The 27,928-nt window shown below is 38.2% G+C and overlaps 1 protein-coding gene across 1 annotated transcript; it reads left to right on the top strand.

Moving 5' to 3' along the window:
- On the top strand, positions 1 to 27,928 carry APOO (apolipoprotein O). Its single transcript, XM_021552943.4, has 9 exons — positions 1 to 40; positions 3,804 to 3,911; positions 6,220 to 6,339; positions 8,951 to 9,005; positions 10,076 to 10,171; positions 12,099 to 12,190; positions 17,144 to 17,251; positions 24,702 to 24,797; positions 27,610 to 27,928. The coding sequence occupies exons 1-8, from the start codon at positions 32 to 34 to the stop codon at positions 24,768 to 24,770; spliced, it is 657 nt and encodes a 218-aa protein (XP_021408618.1). The 5' UTR covers positions 1 to 31; the 3' UTR covers positions 24,771 to 24,797; positions 27,610 to 27,928.

Raw genomic sequence — 27,928 nt, 5'->3', positions numbered from 1 at the left:
GTCGCCCCGTCGCCGCGCGCCCGGCGCCGCCATGTTCAAGGTGAGGAGGGGTCCCCGGCCGGGCCCGCCGCCGGCCGCGCTCGGGGCTCCGCGCTCCGCCCGCGCCCTCTGCCTCTCTCCTCTCCGCCGCTCTCACTGCCGCTGTCCTCGCAGCTGCTTAGCCGCTCCTCTTAGCGCTTCGGAACCGCGTGCCCTCGCGTTGCACGGAGAGGGGCACACTCCCGATTTACAGCCGCTGCCGGGTGCCCCCCGCGCAGATTCGTCCCTTCCGTACGGGGCTGCCCGCACCGCGGGGCTCTGTCACCGCTCGGTTCGGGCCCGGGCAGCTGTCGCTTGAAAGCGTCGGTTCGATCTTGAAAAGTTTCCTTTTAGTGCCTGAAGGTTGCCAGCGAAACCTGCGGAAAGCCCCGTCCGGCTCTGGCTGTCTCAGAGATTTCTGCCTGTGGTTAGAGCAGCCCCAGATCCCATCAGGCTAAAAGCAACTCTGTGCCAGTCAGATCGTTGTTAGGCTGCTTGCTTAAAAAAAACACCAAACCACCAAAACCTGGTGATGCTCGCTTCTTGGTATTCATTTTCCTTGGTACCATTTTCTGTGTGAAATATTGATAATATATCTAGATACCAGTATACCGAGGATACTAAATAGTAATATATAACATCTCAACATGAGGAAGAACTTCTTTATGTTGAGGGTGGCAGAGCACTGGAACAGCTGCCCAGGTCGTGGAGTCTCTCTGGAGGCATCCAAAGCCCACCTACCAGCACATGTTCCTGTGTCACCTGCTCCAGGTGACCCTGCCTTGGCAGGGGGTTGCGCTAGATGATCTCCAGAGGTCCCTTCCAACCCTGACAATTCCGGAGTCTGTGATACTGATGTGCTGAGCCCTTGCTTGCTCTGCTCTTGTCATAAATTCCTTTTTCTTTATGTCCTTTAATGCTGGAATTCTGTGCACAGAATCATTGAGGATTCCATAATTGATGCTGAATTGTCATTGGAGGGTTGATATGTGAGCCTGTGCATTTAGGCACTATCTGTATTAGTGTATTAGTACTTTTACATAGCCAGTGAGGATTTATGTCCTTCAGGCCAACCTGATGTTATGCCTCTAAGAGCCAAAGGGAAGGTAGCTTTTTGTCCAGGATACTTTTGCTTCAGGGACAGGAATGTTCAAGAATTTGGATTTTGGTTTGATGTTTTTATGGTTTGGGCTGAGAAATAGGAGGAAGAATAGAAAAAGATGAGGAAAACTGTTTTCATACTTTAGGACCAGTATCAGCCTTCTCAAAAGTATGCTCAAGCTTTTCCTATCAAGTCCTAAAGATAAAATTGAATTCTTAGCTAGAGAGGAGTAAATGTATCTTTTTTGCTTAAAATAACTGCAGAGCATTGCCAATAGAAAAGAATGTCAGCTCTGCTTTTCTGATACTGAGTGGCTATAGGACTGGCAGGCTGAAGGCACAGCTCAATCAGTCCAAATGTTTTACTAAAGCAATTGTTTTGGTAATATATGGTTAGTATGGAAATCAAAAATGAGATCCTACAGGGCATTTTGGAAACAAGTACAGCAGCTGATCTTTCATACTCCCAAGTAGTTCTGTGTATGCAAATATGCAGTATTTCAGCAGTAGTTCTGCCTGTCCCATGAGGTAGCTGATGTAGGAGACCATTGAAGTATGATTTGAACAGCACATTTAAGAAGAGATTCAACTTGCACTTTCAGAGGTTAGTTTCATTTTGTTAAAAATTAAAAACAATGGAAAATGTCTGCACTTCAGTATCTTGATAATATAAACAGTTAACTTTTCAGTCTGAGTAGTCCTATGTCACTGATACTGTTTTGTGAAACCCAGGTGCTTCCAGTCTTGTGCTGTGCTATTTGTGTCTTTATATAAAAATCTCAAATATCTAAAACATTTGGTTTTACTGTTTATACTTGTGACACTTAGCACCATTTACACTGTTTGAAAACATATTACAAAGAGAAAATGCATTTAGATTTTTGCCTTTTCAGTGACATAACAGTTTTGCAGTGAAAAAATGAAAGATTGAGGAAATAAACTCTACGGCTATTAATGGTTAGTAGTGTTTGTTTTTGTCCTGGCTAACAGAAGTATGTGAAAAGTGTTTAAGGAAACACTATTAAAGATTATCCTTGTCTTTCCTTGGCTTTGAAACAGCTGATCCAGTCATTGTGGTGTTTCATTTATAGTGATTTAGTAATGAGTCCATAAATTCAGACAAGGAAAAACTTCAATTTTAAGCAAGTTTTTCCATACCTTTTGACCCACCAGATCCCTTACATCTTCCAAAAAACAATCATGTGACCTAGTTCTTGTGTGCTGTTTCTCTACACTTAAATGAACATTTTCAGGAAGTTTCATAACTGTGAAGTCTAATTTTTAGTTTGAGGAGTCTATTGGTTACATTTAATAAGCATTCCATCTGCAAAGCAGTGGAAGAAATTTAAGCTGCAAATGCTTGACTGCCTACAATAAGCTGATGTGGTGTGGATAATTTTAAAGCTATTTTCTAACAGTTCTGTGAGAGACAGAGCAGTTGTGCCGTGGCTGGGCCAGTCACCACCATCACAGTGTGAAGGAGGGATGGTTTGACCACGGCTTCAGTGTCACAAGCAGCTAGGTCAATGCAACAGACCCCGCTATTTGTTGAAAGGAAGAGGCCTTGCTGCCTTCTCCTTTCTCATCCCCTGTCCCCTGGACCATACAGTTCCTCTGGTGCTTGTCAGGCTGTTTCATGGAAGGGTTCAATTTGCTAAGCCCGCACAAAGCTCTCCGCTTCTCTTTCAGGATTAATCTTTTGCCAAATTGGCCAGGTGAATTGCCTCCCGGTGGAAGCATCCGGCCACCAAAGCTAGGGCAAGGTGAGCAGCAGGACTTCTGGGAGCCAGTGCTGGAGAGGAGCCAGACGCCTCCAGTTTGGTGTTAGATCCACTCGTGCTGTAACCTGATCCAGCAAAACACAGGCTGTTGTAACTCTGCACATTTCCATTAATAAAGATGTGCATTTGCTGGAAAATGCTCTCTGAGCATTCTTAATTTACTGTGCAGCTAAGATTTTTTTCTTCTGTTTAAGTTGAAGCAGACTTTCCCTTTAAGAAATTCAGTTTAGCATAGGTCCTGAATACTGGAAGAATTATATCCACCTTACTAGTGGTGGTTGCATGATTGGATTGAATTTATTCAAAAAAACAGTCAAGTAATTAATGTTTCTTACAAAAAGTAGGAGACATTCCTAAAATTCTTGGAAATAATTGATTTTGTTCTGGTATTTATAGCTGTAGGTCTACTTGTTTTCCTAAATCTATATGCAGATATTAAGTAGAAGTAAAACACTGAACTTCTTGGTACTACTATGGAAAAATGGAGGTATTATGAGCATTCACAAAGTTGTTTAAAATATGAGTATAATCTTTGATAAAGAATATAATACATTCTTTGAGAAAGAATATAATCTTTGAATGAGAAAGTTAATACAAAAATTACTTAAAACAAGATCTTTTTTATGAGATGAAAACTAATGAGATTAGCCTTTATTTCTACTGCCTCATTTAGCCTTAGGCATTTTCAAATACTATCTGAGTGATTTAGATGTTACTGTACTACATCAGTGCCTGAGAGCATTAGATTGTGTACTGCTGACCCTCCTTTCTCCTAATTTCCAAGCATCTATTGAGATCACTTTTTACCAAGTAGAGGGACATAAACATTGCCTGGGTGTGTTCAGACACGCTGCAGTTTTGTTTGCACATAATGATGTACCTGTCCTCCGGTAATGTTTCCAGGTAATTCGGCTGGGGGCCACCCCTGTCAGCCTGAGCTTGCTCTCTGTCCAGGTTTTTGCTGCTTCTTCAGAGAAGACTTCCAAAAAGGAGTTGCTGAAAATTGAGGAGGTAAGTGTGGTTATAGCCTTGGTGCTCTTCTAGTTAAAGAATTCTGAAAACATTGTGTTTTGATGTGTGAAAGCATTTAGGTACATCTTATCACCTTTTGTATTCATGCCTTTAAATTTGCTTCTCAATTTTCCTCAACAGAGACTTCTATACAGTTTTGCTTTTACCTGGGCATGGCATTTGATGTTCTTGATAGGGCCAAGCTTGCTTGTGTGTAAGATCTTTTTTCTACATTAAAGTCGTCTATTCTTCATTCAGAAGTTACATTTTCATGTTTGTAGATTTACTTACGGTTATATTTCAAATCCACAGGCATATTTTCTTTGCTTTTTATCCGGATAATACTACTTACTTTTTATTGTAAGTAGTGTTGGTAAATTCTAATATAAATTAATTTTATGTTCTCCACTAAAACAGTGAATCAGAATGTTGTACTTCTAAAAATATTCTTTTTTATGATCAAAATTCTTGTCAGGCAATACCTTGAATCTGCCCTAGTAGCCTGCAGAATTTATCAATTTTCCTTTCTTCACAGTATTCGGACCTAAGCAACAACAAATACAATAAGTAGTGGTAATAAATACCTGTTATGTTTTCATTTCTTTAATATGTTACAAATGTTTTGGTCATAAGTAGAGCCTTAAAATACCCTGTCAAACTGTAGACTCAGCAGCATTGTTACACAGGCTTTTAAAAGCCTCCAACACTAAAAGAATCAAAATAAGTTGTTAGTAACTAAATCCAGCTTTACATGCATGAGAGCATGCAGCTGTTTAAAAATTTTGAGTACTTCAACCCAAGCTGAAGTGTTGTACAGTAAGCGCTGGAACTAAATCAGACTGGTTTTTGTGCACACTTAGGTGTTGTGGCTGGCAGTTCCCTGGTACACAGGAGCTGCAGGCGCAGTGGGCTCCTGGCCCTGCCTGGCCTGGGAACCTCAGCCTGGGCCATCGCGTGCCCAACCTCTGCTGGCCTGAGTCAGTCGTGAGGCAGCAGCGTGGAGTTCATGTGAGCTGAGTAATGGGCTTGCCATCACCTCCAGCACAGCAGAATGTGCAAGCCATGGAGTTTTGGCTGCCTTTCTTGCCATTCACAGGCTCTTAGTTTGGATCTCTACTGTGTCAGCTGTCTAGTTTCATAAAATATATGGGAATTTCCTTATCTTGGAGGCTTCTGTCCTTGTGCCAGACATTGCTGTTAGGTTGTCCAACAGGATCAAAGTTCAGCTTGTGACTGTGATTGCCAGGGATGACCAGGTTTCCTAGGCAAGTGAGGCTGAAAATCCTTGTCTTTCAAAGTATTACGGGAAATCCACCTGCACAGGTTACCAAATGATTGGATAAATTTGTTGTAATTTTGTATTATGTTATGGTTAGCAGCTTTTTTAATTATGACAGAGACAATTCTTTTCCAGCTGATCTTGAAAAGAGAGCTAGCTACATTTTAATGCAACAATACTTGTAATCATCAAATTACAATAACCTACTAAATAGAGTATAAATATGGTGTAAAATAGAAGCTCTTTACACTGAACATCTGTGTAGTATATAAACTGCTAGAAATTTTAATAGGCTTTCTTTTGTTCTGAGCTTTGCTGTTCATCTTCAACAGTACAAACATAGGATTCTTTTAATGGAATACGGTTTCAAATATTCTTAGGTAATTGTAGTAAATGTTGTGGTGATTCTAAAAACTAAACAAGGTAGTTTAGCATTTATTATGTGAAGATGCCCATCACTCGTTGCAGTTCCTCTTTGCTCAGTGCCAGGGTGCCATTAATGCTGTCAGTTGCTGATGTGGTTAATGACCAAAGGTTGGGATGTTGTACCATTTTCCTGTTCAGTAACAAACAGGCACATGTGTATTGGATGTTACCTTTGTTAGAAGCTGCTTAGGCTCTTTAATGATGCCTTGTGCATATATAGAAAATGATTGATTGTGATTTCTAGTACATTCAGTATGTTAACTGGGAACCAGAAGTGCTGATTAAGGTGGGAAATATTTTTCACAATTATGTTGTGTGTTCTTATTAAACTAGTTTAATATTAATTTATAACTTGTGACTTGGATCATATAGCAGCTATGAATGAATTGTATAGCAGTTAGAAGTCATCTTCATCATAATTATGTCCTGTATAATTAAACTTTGCTCATAATGGTTGTCTCAGAGCTGTGTGAATTTTTATTATGCATTGTTTATGTAGTAAGCACAGTGTTAGTTGTTCTCTGCTTAGACTGTTCATGCCCTGAAGACCTACTTACACAATTATAACTTTGTTTTTAACATCTTGTTTGCTAATATTCACAGCTGTCACTGTACTCCTCCCCAGCTCGTGAGACTAAATATGTGGAGAATCCCAGAACCGAATTGGAAGAGGGGGTTTCCCGTTTACGGCATGTTATGGAGCCATATACAGCCTGGTGTCAGGTATAATGGTTTGTATTGCAGCTGGTGACAGCAGGGATAAAGTTCTAGCTGGGATTGTAGTTTGTTTTTTCTGAGTTGGAATTAACAGGTAGCAGCAAAGTAAAAGTTGATAGCTGTAACAGCATTTTTAAAAAATGTGGCATCACTGAAAGTTTTCTGCCTTGCATAAAGTTTTCCACAGTTCACTTCATAATGTTTGCCCCTTTCTCACACAGAACCATTTGTGTCTTTATACTAATTGGCTGAACTAAACCCTGGGCTTAGGGGTTCTCCTTCCAAAAGAATTGTTTTCTGAAGTGAACTTTAGATTTAAATATACCTGGGGATATCTGGATTTGGCACCGGCTCTGTGGCTGAGGAAGACAGGAGTGTGGTATTTGTAGTTTTCAGGCTTGAGGTCTTAAATTATCAAGCAGTGTTTTTTGGAGCAGCAAAACCAAGTTGCCCTCAATGCAGCTGTGACAAAACACAACTTAGCAAAAAATAAATCAGTATTTGCTGAACTAGAATGTTGAGGGAAGGAATGCAGATCTTTGGAAGAGAGAAAATCACAGGCCACTAAGTACTGGTAAACCTAATCCCCAGACTTTGCCTCAAAACTTTCTCATCTATTTTTCATTAGGTAGTATGTTTAGAGTAAATAGTCATTAAATATAAAAATAGGCTCTGTTGCGGAGAGGAAAACCAAGATTTTTGTGATCAAAGCCTAAATTGTTGTATTAGATTGCAAAGCCCCAGGATAGCTTTCTTGCCCTTTCCTGCCCAGGAAATGTTGAGGCTTACTTTTGAAGTGGGGGAATCCTTGCCCTGTGGTTGTCTCTTGGCAGCTGCAGGTGATTCTCTGCTTTGCCCTCTGCCTGTTGTGAATCCCCTTGAGCTGCTAGCTGTGTGCCCAGCTCTCCACTGAAGGCCAAGCTGGTCAGATCAGGGTGTCCTTTCTGCCTGGAAGCTCTGTGTGGTGCTGCCTTTAACAGGACTGAAACATTTCTTCAGAGTTACTCAGTCTTGTGTTTCAAGTGCCCCCAGAAGGAGCACTGGCTGCAGCTTGGGAGGGGAAGCAGTATTTCACAGGACAGTCAGAGCTCTGGCCTCCTGAATACGTGTGTTTTGCTTGGTTGCCTGTGGTACCCCTACCTGGGGAGTGAAATTGGAGAGGAGGCTGGCCTTTAACCTTGCTTGATGTCTCACTGACCTGTTGTCATCCTATTTGTTTTATTTTTTTTTTGTCTGTCTGGTGATCATTGACATAAGATGTGCTCTTCTGCTCACACACGAGAACCCATTTCCTGGCAGTGGTTTACTGACTCATTTTATGAAGCAGGCATGTAAACTTTATGGGTTTGGGACAATATTGCTTAACTGTAGTCAGAGGTAGCTTTGGTTTTAAACTCCCTGCCCATCCATGCTGTGTTGAAGAAAATAATATTTAGGTGTGTCTCAGTTGTCTTTAAAATCAAACAGATAACCCAGGATAATCAGAATGAAATTGGTTATGTTTGTATATCCCTTTTACTTTTCCAAAATTACTTAACTAGAGGAAATGCAGCTCAAAACTCAGATGTAGAAATAAGCCAGTTATATTTCAGTTGTGACAGAAGATCAGACTTTATCTCTGGGGTCATTAGAGCAAGTTCTTCTTATATTGGCTTTTAATAAGACCAATGTCCATTTAAAGTTATGTTGTGTGTCATGTGCTAACACTTTTTTATTTTAATGCCAGGTGGGTTTTTTTTACATCACTCTTGCCAGTGAGGAGATGAAAGTTCTAAAGATATCCCCATTCAGTATCCTAATCAAATGCTTTCACTTCTGCACAGATGCAGCTCAGGTGGAATTGCAAGACTATTCTCTGCTTTAGCTTTGGGCATATGTGTTTATGAATTTGTTCCCTAATTTATCTACAGCCTTACACTGTTCCTCTGAAGCATTATTAGTGTAAATAACAGTTAACAGGGTTCTTTTTATTGAGTTTTTTTTTTTTCTATTTTGATAAAAGGCCGTCTGCAGTCTTTTATTTCCTGAATATTCTCAGTCTGAAAAAAAAAATGTAGAACTGGTCCGTGGGGTTGATGCAGTGTCTTCAATTTACTTTGGATGTCTATGGACATCTAATTTCCAAGTCACTTCAAAATGCAGTCTTGTTAGCCTAAGACAGTCTCCTGGAAAGTGGAATTTATCACCTTGCAGAATTATTCACATACCCCTTCAAAGTGTTAGGAAGGAATTTATTGCAGTGTTATACTTACTTTCTTTGCATCACCCCAAGTATTTTTGCAATACCTGCATACACTGAAAACCAAGATAGTTCTGAATTACAGTTGCCTGATCTCAATAAAATACTGAGATTGACATCTGTGTTTCAAAGTATTGTATTTTATCTCTGCCCAAAGGGTCCTTTAAGAAAAATCTCTAAGTTATGCTAAATGTAACACTGAGCAAGCATAGCCCTATAAGTGAAGAGTGGAAGTGGAAATAAAAGTAAGTTATTTTAGGGACCCATCACTTTTTTCTTTGTTATTTTTTTCTCCTTTCTTTGTCAGCTCAGTTACATTCTATAGTTAATACTTTACTTCCTTGGTGTCTATTTACCCTTGTTCTCTTTTTTTTTTAGGATCTTTATGCCAAAGCTATGCCCAAGTTAGAAAAAGCTGTTGAGCATGGTAGAGGTAAATCAGCTTAGTTTTCTTAACTAGCAATTTAAAATGCAGGACTGTACTATATCTTCAGTTTACAGAGAAAACCATTAAGCATCATTATGTGTGTAATTTCTAATGCATTTAAGATTAATTTATCTCTACTGTGTAGCTGTTTGAATTTCCTTTGTGGGTCACTTATGACTTTACATTTATAAGAAATTAAAATCTGAGACCAGCATTTATGTTTATCAATGTCACTAAAAAATGCAGGAAGAGAAGGGGAACCCCTCAGAATTTATTTCCAGCCAGCACTATTTGCTTGACCCAGCCTCCAGCAGTATTTGCTTGAACCAGCTTAGTAACTGAAATCTCCTGTAAAGCTAATTACTTGTTGCAAGCATTAGGTCTTTTGTTTGTAATGCCTGTTCATTTTGGTTTGCTTCCATAGATTTCCTAAGAATTTTGAATTAATTCAAAATAATTTTAATTTGTCTTTATTTTTGGGAGCATCCTTTCATACTTGGGCTTACCAGGACTGAGCATGGATTCTATGTAGAGCTCATTTCAGATACTGCACCTCTTTTCTTTAAACTTAGCAGTTTCAGTCTTTTGAACTTGTTAGCTTGGAAGATTTTCCATAGTTTTCCATTCCCCCACCAGACTCCCATCTTACAGTGCACTTTGTTTTTACTGTGTCTTTCCATTGTTCTGTGATTTGGTTTTTGTACAGTATTTTACTGAAACTAGTTATTGTTAACATGTAACTGTAAAATTCCATTTTGCTAAAGTTTTTATCACTAATTTGAAAAAGATACAATTGAGATGCAAAGAGCAAAACAAAACAGATGGCTCAGGAGCAAAGGCAAAGCTCCTATGAAAATTGGTGAATACAATACCATATTCAGTTTCGTTCATGTGTCACTAGAGCAGATTTCAAAGGCTTTGAATTTTTTGCCAGCATATCTAAAATGCACATGATAGTTAAATGTGTTTTGATAACTCTTTGTGTTTTGTAACAATTGCCAGCGTGTATTGATGATTCCTTATCACAAAACCACTTTCACATTACATTAAAGCACTTTGTTCTGGCTTCTTTTCAGAGGGCTATGAATTTCTCCAAAAACCACCTGCTGGATTTTATCCAAGACTTGGCGTGATAAGTTTTGCTGGAATTATTGGATTGTTTCTTGCTAGAGGTAAGTGGGAACCATTTGAACTGGTTATGTTATGATATTTGATAACTAATTTTTTGTGAGTTTTAGGGTAGTAATTTTTAGTTGTGACAAGGAGATCTGAATTAACTGTTAAAAGGATGTTTCTACACTGTTCCTTATAAAGAAACTTCATGGAAAAGGTGTTTAATAATCAACAATTACCGTTTTTATCATTGCTGTATATGTTACTAAAATCTCATCTTCCATATTTCCCAGTAGTATTTTAGTATAACAGAAATGGCAAATAACTGGTTTAGTATCTTTTAGCCTAAAAATATTTTAATTACTTAAGTTCTTGATCACATATGTTACTGTAGAAAACAACAGTGGAATGAGTTATGATAAAATACAGATGTTCATGACTATGATCTATGTCCAATTAGAGGTATATTTGAATTTTTTCAAAGTATTGTATGTTGATGTACAGAGATGCTGCAGATGGTGTTTCAGCAAATAGACTTATGAACTCTGGGTGTACTGTAAATATCTACACATTTTGCACTACAGAAAAATGATACAGTTAATTTCATCGCACTGAAAAAATGATGCTTTCATAAATAGAAGCATTAGTCTAAGAAATGTTAAGTGTGAAGAAGTATTCTGTGCTTACATCAAGATATTCCTAATGCAGTTAAATGAAGGTAACAGAACTTAAAAGCTGTAGAATTTAAATACCAGTGAGGACATGGTTTCAGGCTTTATGGGGCCTGAATATGTTGAGCTGGTAGTGTGTGCTTGGCTGTGTACAAATTAGAAGTGCGCCTCAAAATATTTAATTTTCCAGTGAAGCTAGTGAAAGCAGTACTTCACTTTTTTTCTTAGTGTATTTTTTCCTAATGAAATCAAGGTAACTTTCCTCTTTGAAGTTCTTTTTCTTTGTATTCCTGCTTCTCATGTAGCATGAGGATGAATGAGATCAGCTTCCATTATTTATGACTGTAGCAAAATGAGGGGAGATGGGGGAGTGCAGTCTTGGGACTGGAATTGGAAGATCAGAGGATCCTAAGTTTAATGAAAATGAAAATACCTCATACTAAAAATGTTAAATTTGTGAATCTTTTAGGATGGGAGCCATAATTGTAAACCTTTTTTTTTTTTTTTTCCTGGTAATAGTTTAAAATATGACTGTTGTTTCCAGAAAGTATTCAAACCATAGAAGGAAGTGCCCCTTGATTTTGATGCTACCATAAGTCCTCTTTATTTTATTCTTCCTTCCCTTGGTCTTTGTGGAGAAATTGCCCTCTTGGAAGGTGCAGATAAAATCCTCCAGGTCTAATCATGATACATAAATATGCACAGCTGCTCACTAAGTAGAGAATATGGTATTCAAAGTTTAATCATGTGACTATTGTGCAGTCATCCAGCTTAGTTTAAAATGCCATTAGAGATAATTAGTTTTAACTCGTGTTGCAGATGGAGTGATGCACTTCACTTGTAAGAGAGCAGCAGCAATGTGTTTATTGATATAAAGCAATGATTTGAAAGGATTTGAATGCAAGGTACCCTTGATCATTTACTGCACAGAGGACAGGTCTGGGGAGCATCCTCCTCTTGAGTCACAGGATTCAGTCAGCCTCCTTCCTTCCTAAATTCCTGCTCAGAGGAGCCTAAATGTGTCCAGTCCTAGTCCCAGTCTTGGTCAGCAGTTTATGTCCAAAGGATTTTATGTGCAGAATCAATCTAAGATATGATCTTAGTGAAGCTTACAAAGTTTAGCAAACTATTAGGGGGGCCCCTACTGATCAGAGTGATGATGTTTCTTAAGGAACTGGTAGGGTGAAAGAGAAAACATACTAAAACGTATTTAAGAAAATTGTTTATAAAGAAAATGTTAGGGCCATTCAGCTGACTTGGCTAACATATACTCTAACAGTAGTTTATGGTTTTTGATTTTTTTGTTACAAAACAGGCTCAAAAATAAAGAAGTTGGTGTATCCTGCAGCTCTCATGGGTATCAGTACCTCCATGTATTACCCTCAGCAAGCGGTTGCTATTGCAAAGGTCAGTGATGATACATTTCTTTGCACAAGTGTCTTTGATTGTTGCCTCCTAGCTTCAGGTTAACTAGTCATCCAGGTTTAAAAGCCACATCAGTGGCAATTAACAAAATTATGGTTATTTTTTTTCAAACAAATGCAGTCTAGGCTGAAAGATAATCAGACTTGTTCCTTTTAATGGCATTTTATTTCTAACATTTGCAGTAGTGTCTTCAGATAGAGGAATGTAATTTCCTTTCAAAATCTCTAACCTCATGTAGCACCAAATTAACATAAATATGCTAAGTTAGTACAGTTTGTGTGTTTATTTAAAATACTAAGGAAACATGAAATATCTTGTGAGCAAATGAAAACCGAGTTTGAAAGAAAAGAAAGGAGTTTCTAGAGACAAGTCTCATGACATTTTGAGGTAAATGTTACTGACATTTTCTGCTTTTTTGGGGGGGGCTTTAAGAAAGGTAGCATGCACATTCTGGAACAGGGTAAGAATTCTGCTGCAAACTTACAGGGCATTCCCTATTTATGGATTTGTTTTTTCAGGCACACAAGAAACATGTTAACTAGCATTTGCTTAAATGATTTTTCTGTGAGAGAAAGAACTGAAGAGACCACAGAATTGCTTACAGTCCTTACTGATGTTAAATCATGTGCCTTGCTGTCCACACTCCTGGCAGATTCCTTAGTTCTCCACCACACTGTGATTCATATCCAGCTTTTAACCACTCACAGTGCACATACTTGCATCTTTCAGAAATTCTTTATATTTCAGCCTTTGGTAAATTTCTAGTTACTGGCCACTTGTGAATAACTTTGAGATGTCAGAATGGTAATATGGTATTCTCAGCAACATATGATGTTCTTTGAAAACTGAAGGTCATTGACTTAGGGAGAGTCAAAACTGCTGAGTTTGAGCTCTGCCAGCATGGTGGTACTCTGATCTCTGATGGAATCTTTTTTTACTGCTTCCAGGATTCAGATGCTCTAAATACAGATAATTCTGTTGGCTTATTCTCAGAGAGTGAAAATTATGCAAGTGGCAGGGAAAAAAACACATCAAAATTTAAGAAGCTTAAACATTTCTGTTGGAAACTGTGTATTAAAATTCTACTTGCCTTCTGAACAGTGAAGTGGGAAGCGATTGAACGCTGTTCAAACTGATGTTACTGTTTTGAAATAAGCTCAGTTCAGGCTTAACTATGGATTTGGTGCTAACAGCTTCACAATGCTGAGTTTATTTTATGAGAACTTTGAAGTGCATGGTTGCTCTTTGATTAATTCACAGTTCTGAGTTTGACTGTAATGAAAAATCTGGTAGGAGATTGGAATGGGTTTAGCTTTGTTGACTTGGTCAGGACAGTAGACATATGAATTTGGAAACTTCTGTGGGGAGAGTAATATCCTACATTCTGTTTTGGTTCCTCTAATCTGTCTTGTGTTTGTTTCCTTAAAAAAGCAAAGTTTTAATCATATAATCTCTTACAATCCATAATTTTTAGTATTTAATCTGAAATTGAAAACACTTTCCTCTCTATTAATAATTTTTAAATGTTTCATAAGCCTTTCAAAAAATGTCTGTAAACTTAGAAAGGAATTCTTGCAGTACAAAGCTCACTTGCCAAGTTAGAAATATAATAGAAAATATTCTGTAACATTAATTTAAATTATTTTTTATATTATGTTCTTATTTTTCTTTCACACTTAAGTACTTCATCACTGCTTTTTATTTTACAGTTGTATAATTCCTTTAACTGGGTGTTGTGTTATTTTGGTTTTTTTTTTAATTTTTGGGGGTTTTGTTTCTGTCTCACCTTTATTTAAGACTTTCTAATGGAGAGTTGGGAATAGACACAGCAAAATGGATCTGTAGTTGTGGTCCAACATTTAATACATCTGAAGTAATTTTTTTTCCTTTAATTAAGATGTATGAATTCCTAAGTGAAGTTGTAGCAACAGAGTTCATTATTGGTAACAGGTAGTTTTCAGACTCTAATCATCTAATTGAAGATGGAAGAAATTCATAGACTATTTTTCCTTGCTTTAGTATGTAATCTAGTAAATAATTACAAATTTTAATAAATCACAAATTTTCCTCACTGCCAGTACTATACTTTTAATAACTTTGAACAAAAGGTCAGGCTGTATATGTGGTAGAGGAGCTGAATTTATTCTGGTGGAACCCTAGTTAGTGTTTTGAAATGGTATTGCTTTCCAGCTAATCATAATATGCTCAAAATACTTTGTATGTACTGTGGCTTATATTCCAGCTGGAAAGAACTTTCCATTATGCAGTTATTTAAATCACTCTATCATTGGTATTAAATTTTGTCTTTTGTTATTAGAACCTTTCAACTTACTAAAGTGCTGTGTGTTATGCTTTCATTCTTCTTGACTGTAAGAAAAGCTTCTCAGTAGAGTTTTGTTTCTTTCACAGCAAACCACATTATTTCTGTGTGTTTTGAACCTGTACCTTGTTCCTTGCTGGGTTCAGTCTATAGGGCATAAACAGCTGAGAGCAGGACATGATTCCAGGAGCTGGGAGCTGGAAAGCAGGAGTTGGGGTCACTTGATCCATGTTCACTGCTGAATGCTTGTGAAATGGCACTTTGTAAATGTAGAAAAACCACTGGGTTCTCAGTTAATAGTTTCTCAGCATGAAAGGTAGATAAAGAATTGCTGATCAAAATTCTGAATGTGTGTGATTCTGTGTAACATCCAGTGTAGTCAGTAATGCATGCTCATGGTGCTGTGTGGCACATGAGGCCTTGGAGACCACAGATGCTGCCCCAGTAGTGCCCAGTGTGGGTGTTGGTGGCCCATGGCCTCCTGAAACTTTCAGAATCCCTGTTGAGAACCATTCAATCTGACTTCTGAACTTGTTTGTTCAAACTTTAGCATACAAACCCACTTACAGTGCTGCATTCAACAGCACTGGTATTTTAGTGTGTTGACCTTGTGGCTTGCACTTCCAGTCTGCCTAGAGCTGTATTTTTCAACTGTGGAGTGTCTGTGGGTCCTGGCACTTGGGAGGTTTGTGCACTGGTGAAACATTGGTTGGTTTTGGCAGACTAAACTGTCTGGGGTGTGTACCTTGTGATGTAGCTACTTAATCCAGCAACATGAATGATCAGTTTCTCATTTAATAAAATTCATAACTCACTTGGTCATATGGCTCCTTATATGACTATAAGAATATTTTAAAGTTTGTACTGTTAGGCATTTAGCGTGGTTTTAAGTATTTTAATAGAGTATTTTTAAGCAGAAACAGAAATATAGTTTAAGGACAGTTGTATTTTCTCATTTTATGTTGGTAGTTGTGTCTTCAGTAACATTACAGACAAAACCAGCATTTTGTTTATTTTGATTATTTTTCAGTCCTGGTAGGTTTGTGCTGTTTGCACAAGGGACCACTATCTTTTCAGATGAGCCAGCTAGTTTGTTGAAGTGCTAGATGTTAGAGAATTAACAGTTCTGATACTGAAAAACAGCATAACTGTCTATACCTGTAATATTTCAATTGGGCAATTTTGGAGATTTAATTGGTTCACTTGATGTGCATTTTTCTGATGACTTATCACTTTCAGCTGTAGAGAAAAGTGAATGCATCCAATGGACTTATTTAAACCAAAGTAATTGGTCAGATACTGTGACAAAAAGGATACTTTGTATTTAAAACAGCCTACAGTTTGGATTTAGTTGTGACTTGGAAGTGTAGTTGCTGATTTGGGTTTGTTTTCTTTTAATTCTAGTTACTCAATAGCTTCTTTTGTAAGGTAGCAAGCACATGGTATCTGCCCAGAAGCACATCCTTGTACCATTGTGCAGTAACTGGTATAATCAGTCTTGCTGATTACAGATCAGACAAGCAAGGGGAAGTGGCTCTTCACACCATGTGTGCCCTGTACCCAGCAGTGGAATCACTTGGCACAGGGTTGCTAAAAATTTGCACTTCCCTTGAACTCCATGCAAAAAGTTCATTGAAGGGAAATTCCTTGGGCCTCTTTACACACATAAAAATCACCTTTGGCTTAGGAAATCTCTGAACAGTGAATTGATGGAGACTGGAAGAAACTGAAAAATGTAGTTCAGAAACTTTTTCAGAAATACCAGAAAATTGTTTGAGAAACATTTACGTTTGCGCTGTTCTCAGAGTTCATGTTTTGTGGCTTTGCCTCCTGTAGAAGACAGGGAAATACCTTCTTAGTTCTTGATTTCATAAATTTTTTTAGTTTAATAGCTGTTTAGCTGGACATATTGCCCTTTTTGCTGTTCTTCTTCCAGAAACAGATAGTGATATGAAAGTCAATATAGACCTGAGCCTGGCTATAAAAACCTAACACACTTTAATTTTAAAGGATGCTATTAATACTACAGTTCCATGTCACATAAGGGACAAGGCATCCTGTTTTATTAGACTTAGGGCCTTTCCCTTTAATAAAATACTTGTTGGTGTAATATAGCAAACACAGTCTTTCCTAGCTGTGTTCTGTTTTGGGATTTGACAGCTGGTTATACATAACATTCATCTATCAGCAAGTTCTAAAAAACAAATAAGAAGAAAATCTAAAATTGCAAAATAGTGACAACCCTCAGTAGGGTCTTTGAAATGGGTATGGTCAAATTAAGAAATACTTTGCATATGTTAATTATGTTGAATGTCAAATACTAAGGAAACTGGGATTGTTTCCACACAGAATCATTCCACTCCCATTTGTACAGATGTATATTCAGGTAGTCTTCAGACAGGTTTTTAGCACATTATTTTTTCTTATTCCTCATGGGACATTATTTTCCAAGTTGTTTATTAATTCTGTATTAATTAATTATGTTAATTAATTGTGAGCTTGAGCAGGAAGAGTTAAACATCTTGTGTTATGACACTTTTTCCACTTAAAAAAGAAGCAAGGCAGTATTCCTCAGATTATTACGTTCATGCTTTCTAAAAACTTTTGTTTCAAAGGTTGCTGGCACACAGCTGTATGACTGGAGTCTTCAAGGATATATTGCTGTAGAAGCTCTTTGGAAGGATAATCCTAAGAAGAAGAAATCAGAGGAAAAAGGTGATAAGGTAAGAAGTCTGAGGAACTTGATTTCTGAATTTACCACTGCCTTTTCAGAAAAAAAGTTATGAACAGTGGTTTTGTTCCACTGTGATTTAGCCTTTATTTCTGAAGAGAAATTTTTCATTCTCTCTTTCTAAGCTGTAGAAAAACTTTAGGCTTACTTCAAGCTAAACTTTCAGAAATGGTCTTTGGAAGCTTCCTTCAGTATAATCTGATACAGATGAGCAAACAGAATTCTAGGAAATACATGTACATGGCTTAGTGAAGCATAGTGTGAGAGACTGGAGAACTGAGCAAGTGGATTAAATGTGTGCCAGAGAAAACCTGTAAGCTTTTTAGGTGTTTTTTTAGCTGCTGCTTAAAGAAAGAAAAATTCAGGTGTGTAATGTAAAGCTTCTGTGGTTTTAAATTCACTTCTAAACTCACTGTGGCTGGGAGAGAGGTGTTTTGGAGACCAAATTGCACTTGGATAGACCTTGGGGATGGGACCAAGTTCCCTTGGTGAGGCTGGGTGTAGGACTAGTTCCGAACAAGCTGGGTTGAGGAAATGTTCACATGTCTGAGAGTGAAGACTTTCATCATGAGTGGATACTCATATGTATTGGCCCAAGGCACTTCAGTAAAGGAACCTGAATAATTGAAGGTTGGTTAATCGTTCTGTTCCTTTCCTAAAATCTAGGCTGTCAAAAAGAAACTCAAAAAAAGAGGCAATGTTAAAATATTTCAGAAAGACAAACTGACAGCATTAGTAAAAAACAGCTGAAGTTTTCCTTTTATTGTGTCCTGGGCTTTCAAAAGGGAACATATGGTTGTTATTGGAAGGCAAAAACTTTTGACACTTTCATTTTGCTATAAGGCTTATTTAAGCACTTGCTCTCTCAGCAGAAAAACAAACATCCTGCAGAATTGCAGAGAGCACTAAATAAACACACTTCCTTCTTCTCTTCCTTGCACAATCTTTAAATTACACCCTTTAGTTGCCAAAACATGTTACTTGCACAAAGGAGCAAAATGCTCCTTGATGAGTGTTCTCCAAAAGTTCATCTCGCTGTTCTAATACTGTCAGTAGGAACTGCTGCTGTGTAACCTGATGGATTGGACAAGGTACAAAAACCCTGTGATTCAAATGAAGAAACAGTACTTGGTCACTTGATGAAATTGCTTGCATTTCCAAGTTTACAGATCCCTTACACTGAGGCAAACAGCCTTACTGGTGCTTTGTCCTTGGAAGTTCCTGAAGAGAGGGTCCTGTCTCCCTGCTGTGCAGAGAAGCTGAGCAGCAGCTGTAAAAAGTCACATGCTTTTGTCTAGAATGGGGACTGAGAAATTATTCTAGTTGAAGAATTTTGCTCTGAAGCTGCCTTTAGCCTGGGGTGATGAAACCCTACGAAATAGATAGTTGAGAATCTGGGTGGAACAGATGGGTTTGGTTTAGCTTTGTTCCATATGAAAATAATTACACAGATTATTAGTGCCACCAAATCAGTATCAACTTTTCAAGCAGAAGAATTTCTATTTAAGTTCAATTTTATTGGAGGCTTTTACTCATACAGAAGTGTTATGGAAGAAAATGCTTTTAACTATCATATACTAAAATTGGCAAAGCATTGTAGGATAGATTCTGTGACTTCTGGCTTAATTTGACAGACTTGTGGAAGAATTTGGTTGCTTTTGTATATGTATTTCTTACTGTCATTCTAGGCAGCTAGATTCCTGAAATAATGAAGACAGGTCTAAATGTTACTCTTGAGTTGTTGTTGCAGCAGATGTAACCCATTTCATGAAACTATGCCAGAGCAAAAGACATTATTTTTGTTTTTGTGACATCTACTCCAGCATTTTCCTGTTGCTACACAAAGGATTCTTGCAAATAGTCAATATATGGGTGGCTCTTTTTGGCTTCTGATAATTTGTTACGTTGCTCATAATTTGTTTGATAGTCATAGGTACCACAGCTGTGCATAACTTCATGTTTATGCAGCAATATGTCATTAAAATAAATGTGGTATGTTAATTATTCTGAAGGTTTTATGAAACAAAATCCTGTGCCAAATTGAGGTCATAGCAACTGAATTCTGAGTTCTGCCAAGAAAGATGAATTCTGGGACCTTCTGTGCCTACATTTCAAAACACTGTAGCTGTATCCCCTCCATAGAGCAAGTCAGTCAGATAAATGTTTTTAATATGCTGTTGAAGGATGGAGCTCTTCAGGATGCCAGGATAAAATCTCTCTGCTAAAACTGAAGCACACAGAAAAATATTTTTCTTCTCTTAGTTCTCACTTTTGCTGTATTTTTAACAATCTTGTATTCTCTCTCTTCCAGCAACACTCAATTGGGCACCCCTTGTTTTTAGTGGCCAAATTGTGTAAAAGCAGAACAGCACTACAGCTCTTAAGTGCACCCTCCTTTCAGCCCTTGTTCCTTTCTTCTTGTATTTGCTCTTTCCCACTTTGGCCCAACTAGTAATGTAATCTCACACAAAACTAATTTCCCTTTCAGCTTCAGAGACTGATAAACTTTTATGGCATATTATTTGGTTTTCATTCCTTTCTGTGTGTGCTGGTGTGCTGATGGACACCACTAGTGACTTAGCAATGCAAATATATAATACATATAATTTTTAAACCCATATGTTTTTATTACACATGTAAAATATATAGATATATTTATATAAAAATATATTTAGAATCTATCACTATGGCAATCTCTGGGTATTTTATTAAGTGCTAACTGCTTACAGAATGTTTCCAGGTGTGGAGAGGGCTCAGCTTTTGCTGATATCCTGTACTTGCTTAGAACAAGTGTCAAGGAGATTGTGGACCAAAACCTTCCTCACCTGTAAGCTCTGTTGAAAATTGTGGTGTCACTGTTTTGGCTGGGGAGCCTCACAGTCAGCATCACAGACTGAGACCATAAAACCTTAAATTGTGTTTTAAGAGAGTTTTGAAGTCACATGTATTTTGGTCATTACAACACAAGCAGCTGAGAGAGCTTCTTTCTACAGAAAATGCTCTTCAGGCTTGGCTTTGGTAGGTTTTGAATAGGCAGGCAAAAATTTGATCATCTCAACTGAAAGATAAACATCTACTTCTGGCAGAAAATGCTGTTTCCTGTCACATACCCTCCTTTTATTGTTTGGTAGTAAGAATAAAAACATTATGAAACTTGAAAGAAATATTACTTCTTTTGGAGTGGATCCTCAGTATGGGCAGTGGGGAATTTAGATGTGCTAGAAGTGGGATGGACAGAAAGAATGTGCTCTGCAAAAAGCTAATCTCTCTAAGGGCAGCTTAGAGCAATATTTTTGAAAGTACTTCATATTTTTGTGAGAATTAAGTTCAAGGTCAACTTAAGTAAACAAAGAAGGAGTTACTAATTGACTGAGGAGGATGAATTAGGTAAGGCAGTGATGTTCTCTTTATTCCAAGCAATACATTGCAAACAAAAGAGGACAGAAGGTAAATTATTAATCTGTAAACCCAGGTGAGCCTTAGTTTTTCTTTTGCAGATGCCTTTTTTTTTTTCTGGTGGCCAGACTTTCCCTCTCAAGAGTTTCCATAAGAGTTTCCATAAGCATAAAAGATACATACCTATCTTATATGCTTTTGAAGTTATAATTGCTAAGATTAGTGTAAAAGAGTCTGGCCATCTGCAAGGCTTCTGAGGTAGCAACAGAAACTTCTGCACCTGGCTCAGCTGTAATGTAAGGGAAAGAGGCACCACACGTTTGGGGGTTTGACATTTAGCTGGCTTCCTTTGGGTTTTTGTTTTTTTTTTGTATGGAAGGAAAATTTTCAGAGTAATCATGGTGGGGTTTTTTGCAGTTTGTAGTTTAAAGTTTAGGTCTCAATGCATCTCTGTTAGATGCTGTGTGAGCTAAGTTGGGGTGGTTTTTAATCTCTCACATACTGAAACTGTACAGTCCTCTTAGCACCAGTGTATTTCTTTTATTTTTTTAATCCCAAGAAATCCCTATGTATTGAACATTTGATAATTAATGTATTATGGAGATTTCTTATCAGTCACCTTTCACTCGAAACAGTCAGAAACACAAGAATGCAAAATATTTCCTTTTCTGCTGTGGAATAGAGCTCTGATATGTTAACTCCTCTGGCCACCCAGATTTGTTATGGAGTGGTTATGTTGAGCCAAAAAGTAGAAAGACTGTCTTGAATATATTCCTGCTTCTGGTTATGAGAGGGTACCCTGGCACAGAGGAAATCTGTCTTCTGAGTCATTGATTTAAACATATTTTTTGCTTCTGACCTGGTTTTGAGTGTGCTAGAGGGCTTTGGCACTTTTTTCTAAAATCATGTGCCTGTGCCACAGGAATTCCTTTTCTGGCAAACTTACATTACTGCTTGAGCTGTCTCACTTAGGCTCACCATTTACACAGTGGGCATACACAGTGGATGGAGTTAAAAACTTCTTAATTGCTAATCCAGCAAATGACTTTGTGTGAGGAATGATAGTCTATCAGTGGGTTGGCTTTAATTAAATAACTCAGGCTTAATAGTGATACTGAAGGCAAGCCCTGTGATGGGATCTCCTGAGCTCATAGAAACAAAGGAATTTAGCAAGACCCCTGTTCTCTTGTGTAGGTGTGTGTGTTGCTTTAGATTGTTTTCCTCTTTCAGAGGAAAAAAAAAAAAAAAAACCAAAAAAACAACTTACCTAGACAATAATTACTTTTTACAAGTTAAAACAAGAAAATGGAAAAACACAGGCTTCTCTGTGAGGAGTTTATTTTTAGTTCATTTGTTGAGCTTTGAGTAAACTCTGAGATAAGGCATCGTTAGTCAGATTATTCATTGTAAATCTTAGTAAAATGTCATAACTTAAAAGTTCCTGTACAGGCAAATTACAGAGTAGATTATTATTTTGAAATGGATGTGGTTTGTGGATGTGATTTCCTCTACTATGAAATATTCAGGGTAGTAATCAAAACAAAATGGATTTTTGAAAGAAAGAATTACCTTTTAAAGGTCTTGCTGGGCATTTTTGGAATAAGACATTTAAGAAAAATCTTCATAATTGAATCTTGATATATTGAGTCCATATCTCCAGCACAGAATATGCAGGATTGCACAGACTTGGTGTTTTGTCATGTTTAACTGGTAATATATACATTTGACCCATTCTTTGAAACATTTTCCAGTCTATTCTAGCTTCTTTTGCTGCATTTTCCATCACATTTAGTATTATAGGATCACAGAAGGATTTGGGATGGAAGAGATTTAAAGATAATCTAGTTCCATCCCCCTGCAGGAGCAGCTTCCACTAGATCAGGTTGCTCAGAGCCCCATCCATCCTGGCCTTGAACACTTCCTGGCATGGGGCATCAGCAGTTTGTCTGGACAGCCTGTTCCAGTGCCTCACCACCCTCACAGCAAAGAATTTCTTCCCAATATCAAATCTAAACCTGCCCTCTTCCAGTTTGAAGTCATTACCCCTTGTCCTGTCACTTCAGGGCCTTCTGAAAAGTCCCTCTCCAGCTCTCCTGTAGCCCCCTTTAGGCACTGGAAAGCTGCTAGAAATTTTCCCAAAGCCTGCTCCTTTCCAGGCTGAACAATCCCAACTCGCTCAGCCTGTCTTTGTAGGAGAGGTGCTCCAGCACTCTGATCATGTCCCTGGCCTCCCCTGGACTTGCTCCAACCAGTCCACATCCTTCTGATGTCACAGGCCCCAGAGCTGACACAGCACTCCTGGTTTGCTTCTAAGACCTGCAGACCAAAGTAGACCTGTTGCTCACACTACCTGTGAAGCAGCCCAGGACATGGTTGGTTTCTGGGCTGCAAGGGCACATTGCCAGGTCATGTTGAGGTTTTCATCAACCAGCAACCCCAAATCCTTCTCCCCAGGGCTGTTCTCAATCCATTCTCTGCCCAGACAGCGTTTGTGCTTGGGATTGTCCTAACCCAGGTGCAGGACTTGGCCTTGCTGAACTTCATGAGGTTCACATGAGTCACCTCTCAAGCCTGTGAAGGTCCCTCTGGATGACATCCCTTCCCTACAGCATCTTGACCACCACACTTGGGATTGTTGGCAGATGTGCTGAGGGTGCCCCACATCCCAGTGTCCTTGCTGCTGACAGATTTGACAGATGTCAGCGCCGGTCCCAGCACTGAGCCCTGGGGAGCACCACTTGTCCCTGGTCTCACTCGGACATCAGACTGATGGCTGCAGCTCTGAGAGTGACCATCCAGCCAATATCCACCGCGTGGTCCATCCATCAGATCGATGTCCCTCCTGTTCAGAGACAAGGATGTCCTGCAGAACAGTGTCAAGTGCTCTGCACAAGTCAGAGGTGACATCAGTCACTCTTCCCTTGTCCACCACTGCTGTGAAAGGCCACCAAATTTGTCAGGCACACTTTGCCATTAGTGAAGCCATGCTGGCTGTCACCAGTCATCTCTTTATTTAAGTCATGTTGGTAAAAATAGCCTTCTAGAATAAAGAGGAAATGCCTTTAATTTCCATGTGTAGAATTTAAGAACAATTGAGGGTGGGTGCCACCTCTGATTATTTCACCCAAACCCCTAATCAAAGCAGAGACAGTATCAAAATTAGATTTGGTGGTTCAGGCCTTATGTAGTCATGTGTTGAATATTTCCAGGGGTGGAGATTTAGAAAGTTCTCAGGAAAACCTGCTCCAGTGATCGGTGGTGTAATATATTTATAATTTTTTGCCTTTTGATTTAAGTGAAATTTGCCATGCTCTTCTGTTCCTTTCTCCCTGTCCTTTAGATGTGAACCTCTGAGAAGGACCTGGCTCTTCCAAATACATAAATGCCCATTAAGAAATTGTGGATAGGAATTAGGTTCTTCTTTGTCTGGTCTTCACAAGCCTGAACACATCCTCATCACAGCTTGTCCTTGCATGTGCTTCAGTCCCCAAGCCATGTGTGTGGCCCTTGAAGTATTTTTAAATGGATATCTATTTAAAGCTGTGATCAAATGCATGTTTGTTATAGCACCTTGGCAAACAGATAGACCAGACCCTATAACAAGCTTCTTTTCATTCTTTGATTTCTGTCATTAATGTTGGGGAAAGTGTGAGAACACCCTCTAAAAGGATATGTGCTAAAAGAGACCTATTGTATAAATTCACACAGAATTCAGAGAATGCAAAATAGCAGCTACTCTGTGAGTATTCATCCTCTGTTATTAATACAGGCAAAATTATTCCATTAAAGCACTTCTGTTGAAAAGACTTGTTCTTTCAAATCCTTTAATTGCTTGACTAGCTACAGGAAGACTAAAGTCTAGAAAGTGTTTGGTAGAAGATCATATTTGAGTGTATTATACTGAATTAGTCTCATGAAACCCTTGATTTTGTGAGATATTTTTGTCTCATCTTTTGAAGAGGATTTCTGTTCTGGTAAAAGCATTAATCATGGATTGCCTCAATTGAAACATTGTGCACATTTTTTCTCATTTTTTCTTCCTCAAGGGTGATGCAGTTGGTGACAAGCCTCTGGAAGTCCATGCTGCTTCAAATAAAGAGCAAACCCAGAAGTAGAATGCTACATCACCTGGCATCAAACAGGTAAAGGGTAAAGACTGGTAATAGTTTGTGGCTAAGCAGCAGAATAACTGGGAAAAGCTGAACATTTTCAAGTTAGACTTATAGTTTTCTTTATAATTATTAGGAGAGTGTGGACAGATAATTTTACTTGTCCTAAAATTTGTCAAGAATATATGTAGTTCCTAACACTATCCAAGTTAAGAAATCTAAATTCTTCATCTTTAGAGCATAACAAGTAAATGTGTGTCTTTTTGAAGAGTTCTGAATTAATTGAGGAAAGCCTTGTGATTGTGGTGTTGGTTGGTTTTGGCCTTTTATTTTCTTTTTCATCTTCCCATTTCTGCCTCCCATACTAAAAATCTCTTTGCCTTTTTTGTCATCCTTGTACAAGTATTAGTGTGGGGAAAGAAAACTCTTCCCTGCTGATAAGTTTTCTCTAAAGATTTGTGAGTGCCAGGGTACAGCACTGCCTTACTGCCTGTAAGAGTCCATAATGTGCTTGACCTTCCATGTTAATGCAGCTCCTGTTGGGAACAAAATATGGAGGAAATGAAGGCAGCATTTTCCAGGCTCTCCAAGGCAGAAACTCGAGATACCAGTTCTGACTTGGCCTCGGGGCTGTGTTCTAAACTCAAGCAAAGCCTATGATTACAGTTTCTAGAAAAGCAAAACAGAACATCCTCTTGACTTTTTTATGATGGTTTGGTTTCGTAGGATAAAAATTGCTCTGTATTTGAGGCTTATTAGAAATAATTGCAACATAATTGGACATAATTTAGCACAGAATGTTTGATGTCTGCTCTGTTATCAGTTGATAAAGAATGTCTCTTCTGAACATGTTTTCTACTTGCTTCTCTTCGCCCTGTATTATTTTTGCATCATGTTAAAAACTTGCTTTTCATCAGAAAGTGACCCTGGCATTATAGGTACTCCTCACCATTTTTGTATGCAGTATTGCATTTACCAGAATTTTTTTTTTTTCCCTTACTGCCAACTTGTGTAAATAGAGTCCAAATGTGGCAAACTGGATCAATTTTTTTCCATGCACCAGCATCAGTCACATATGTTTGCAGATGTGGTGGAATACACGCATCGGCTGAGCAGCAGCGTTCCACTGCTACATGGGCAGCTTTAAAAGATAACCTAGTTTTTAATACTGGCTCCCTTAAAGTGTTTTTAATTGCTATTGCTAATTCTCACAAGAGCAACATGAGCTTGTTGACTGGCTGATGTACTGAGTACCTTAGTTTTCCCTTTAGAGCTATGAATGTAATGTCTTTACGAATATGTGCTTTCCAAGTAGTTTGTAAGATAGTAATGTAAAATAAAAACTAAAAAAACAATAGGAGGATTTAATTTTTTTTTTTTGGTGTAAAGAATCCCAGGAGAACTGAGAGGAAGAAAAGCCTCCCTAAAATTCACTGAAATACTGTCCTTCTTGTCAACTAGGACAGAGCTACTAAATGATAAAAACCCAGGAAAACTGAACTTTTGTTTGTGACACTGCACAAATACCAAGGTTCAAACAGAAATCCATAAATAGATTTTATTTTTATTTTATTTTATTTTAGAATTTCTTGCTATGAATATAATTTCTGCTAGGCCTTTATTCGCTTTTTGAAATGTCAGCCTTTTGCTTCAGGCACATTTTCTTTGTTTGGGGAAGGTTTTAAGAGAGTCAAGATAAATTGCCCAACAGCCTGAAGACCTGAGTGCTCCTGGTTTTGAAACCTCCATGCTTCACCTCATGTTGTTTCTGGAAGAGGCACATGAAGGGAACTGCTGGATTTTTGACCTAGCAGAACCAGATGGTGAAAGTTCAATTCAGTATCAAGTTCAGCTGTTGTGCGGGGGTGGCAATTTGTTACTTGTGCTTGAAATCAAATCCTGTCATTTAACTCCATACCAAAATCCAGATGTTTTGTTGGATTTGGGTGATCCCAAAGGTTGGAGAACATTGCTATGATCTTTGAAAAGACACGTTTTTTAATTCTGGATGAAATCAGTCCTGAAAGCCTCCCTGCATTTTCAACTGTTGGTCATATTCCTAAGTTGAATGTGGTTACTAAAACAAAGACAATCTCATTTTCTCAATGATTTGCCACAGCATGGGTCTCTGAACTGTGAATGGTTAGCCAAGGACAAAATCATATTGGGTTGAAGACAGCAACATATTTCTCTATTCCAAAAACCAGCAGCATTGCAGCTCCTTTATTATTTTAGTTTGTTTGTCATCAAAAATGATATGCAAACTTCAGCTCAAACCATATCCCACTGTGGAAGAAAAAAACTTTAATTTTTTCCAGCTGTTGGATTTGGGAGTTGCACAGAAGTGGCAAGGTTTTGTGTTTTTTCATGAAGATGGCATATCTTATTTTCAGTCTGTTTCAGATCTATATTTATGTCATTCCATTTCTTTGAGTTAAATCGCCCTAGTCTTGCTCCAGAGTAAGTAAGATTAAAAAACATGCATTTGATGGGAATTTCTCAAAAATAATTCTTTTTGAGAAAGCTGGTTTATTATACAAGATTCCAGTTGGTGTTTGAAGTGTTCCCTTTTGTCTTTCCATTTAGTTCAACTATGGGAATCGAGTCCTCTAGAACAGATGTGATCATTAGTGCTCTAATGTCAGTAATACTAAGAGTTAAATATCTCTACTGCAAGCAAATTGATGTTGAGAATGTTCCTCAAACAGATTTTGATCAACTTGCCACATCAAAGAAAAAGGTTTTGATTGCACTGTAAAAATGAAAAGGCCTGTGATAAATTTAATTCTTCTTTCTCCCTCTTTTCCTTTTCCCCTTAATCTCTGTCCCCTTTCTTTGGTTATAGGTGAATAAAAATATAGATATGAGCAACGATTTCCCAGGAAAAATATGAAAACCATTTGAATCCACTTTGAATGTGACTAATCTGCCTTCTGCCTCAGGACAGGCTGATGATCTGCTGCTCGGGCTTCTGGTATGGCTTCTGTGAAAGGACACTACGTGTTTTGGGTCAGTCTTGAGACTTGGTCCTCTGTTCTGCAGTGGGACTCAAGGCTGCCCATGCTTGTCCCATTGCAGGATCAACATTGCAAGTAGCAAGTCTCAAAATCCCTCAGTCTCTTTATTATTTATATATAAAATAAAATTCCAATTACAGAAAATGA

The sequence above is a fragment of the Lonchura striata genome, chromosome 1, assembly GCF_050655825.1.
Source record: "Lonchura striata isolate lonStrDom1 chromosome 1, ASM5065582v1, whole genome shotgun sequence".
Lineage (NCBI taxonomy): Eukaryota > Metazoa > Chordata > Aves > Passeriformes > Estrildidae > Lonchura > Lonchura striata.
Note: the sequence above shows the minus strand (reverse complement) of the source record. Positions and strands in the feature narration are given on the sequence as shown.

Excerpts from the sequence above, each read along its gene's own strand:
- APOO (XM_021552943.4), top strand. Across the intron at positions 6,340-8,950 it reads CATATACAGCCTGGTGTCAG|GATCTTTATGCCAAAGCTAT; the intron begins GTATAATGGTTT and ends TTTTTTTTTTAG. Across the intron at positions 10,172-12,098 it reads TGGATTGTTTCTTGCTAGAG|GCTCAAAAATAAAGAAGTTG; the intron begins GTAAGTGGGAAC and ends GTTACAAAACAG.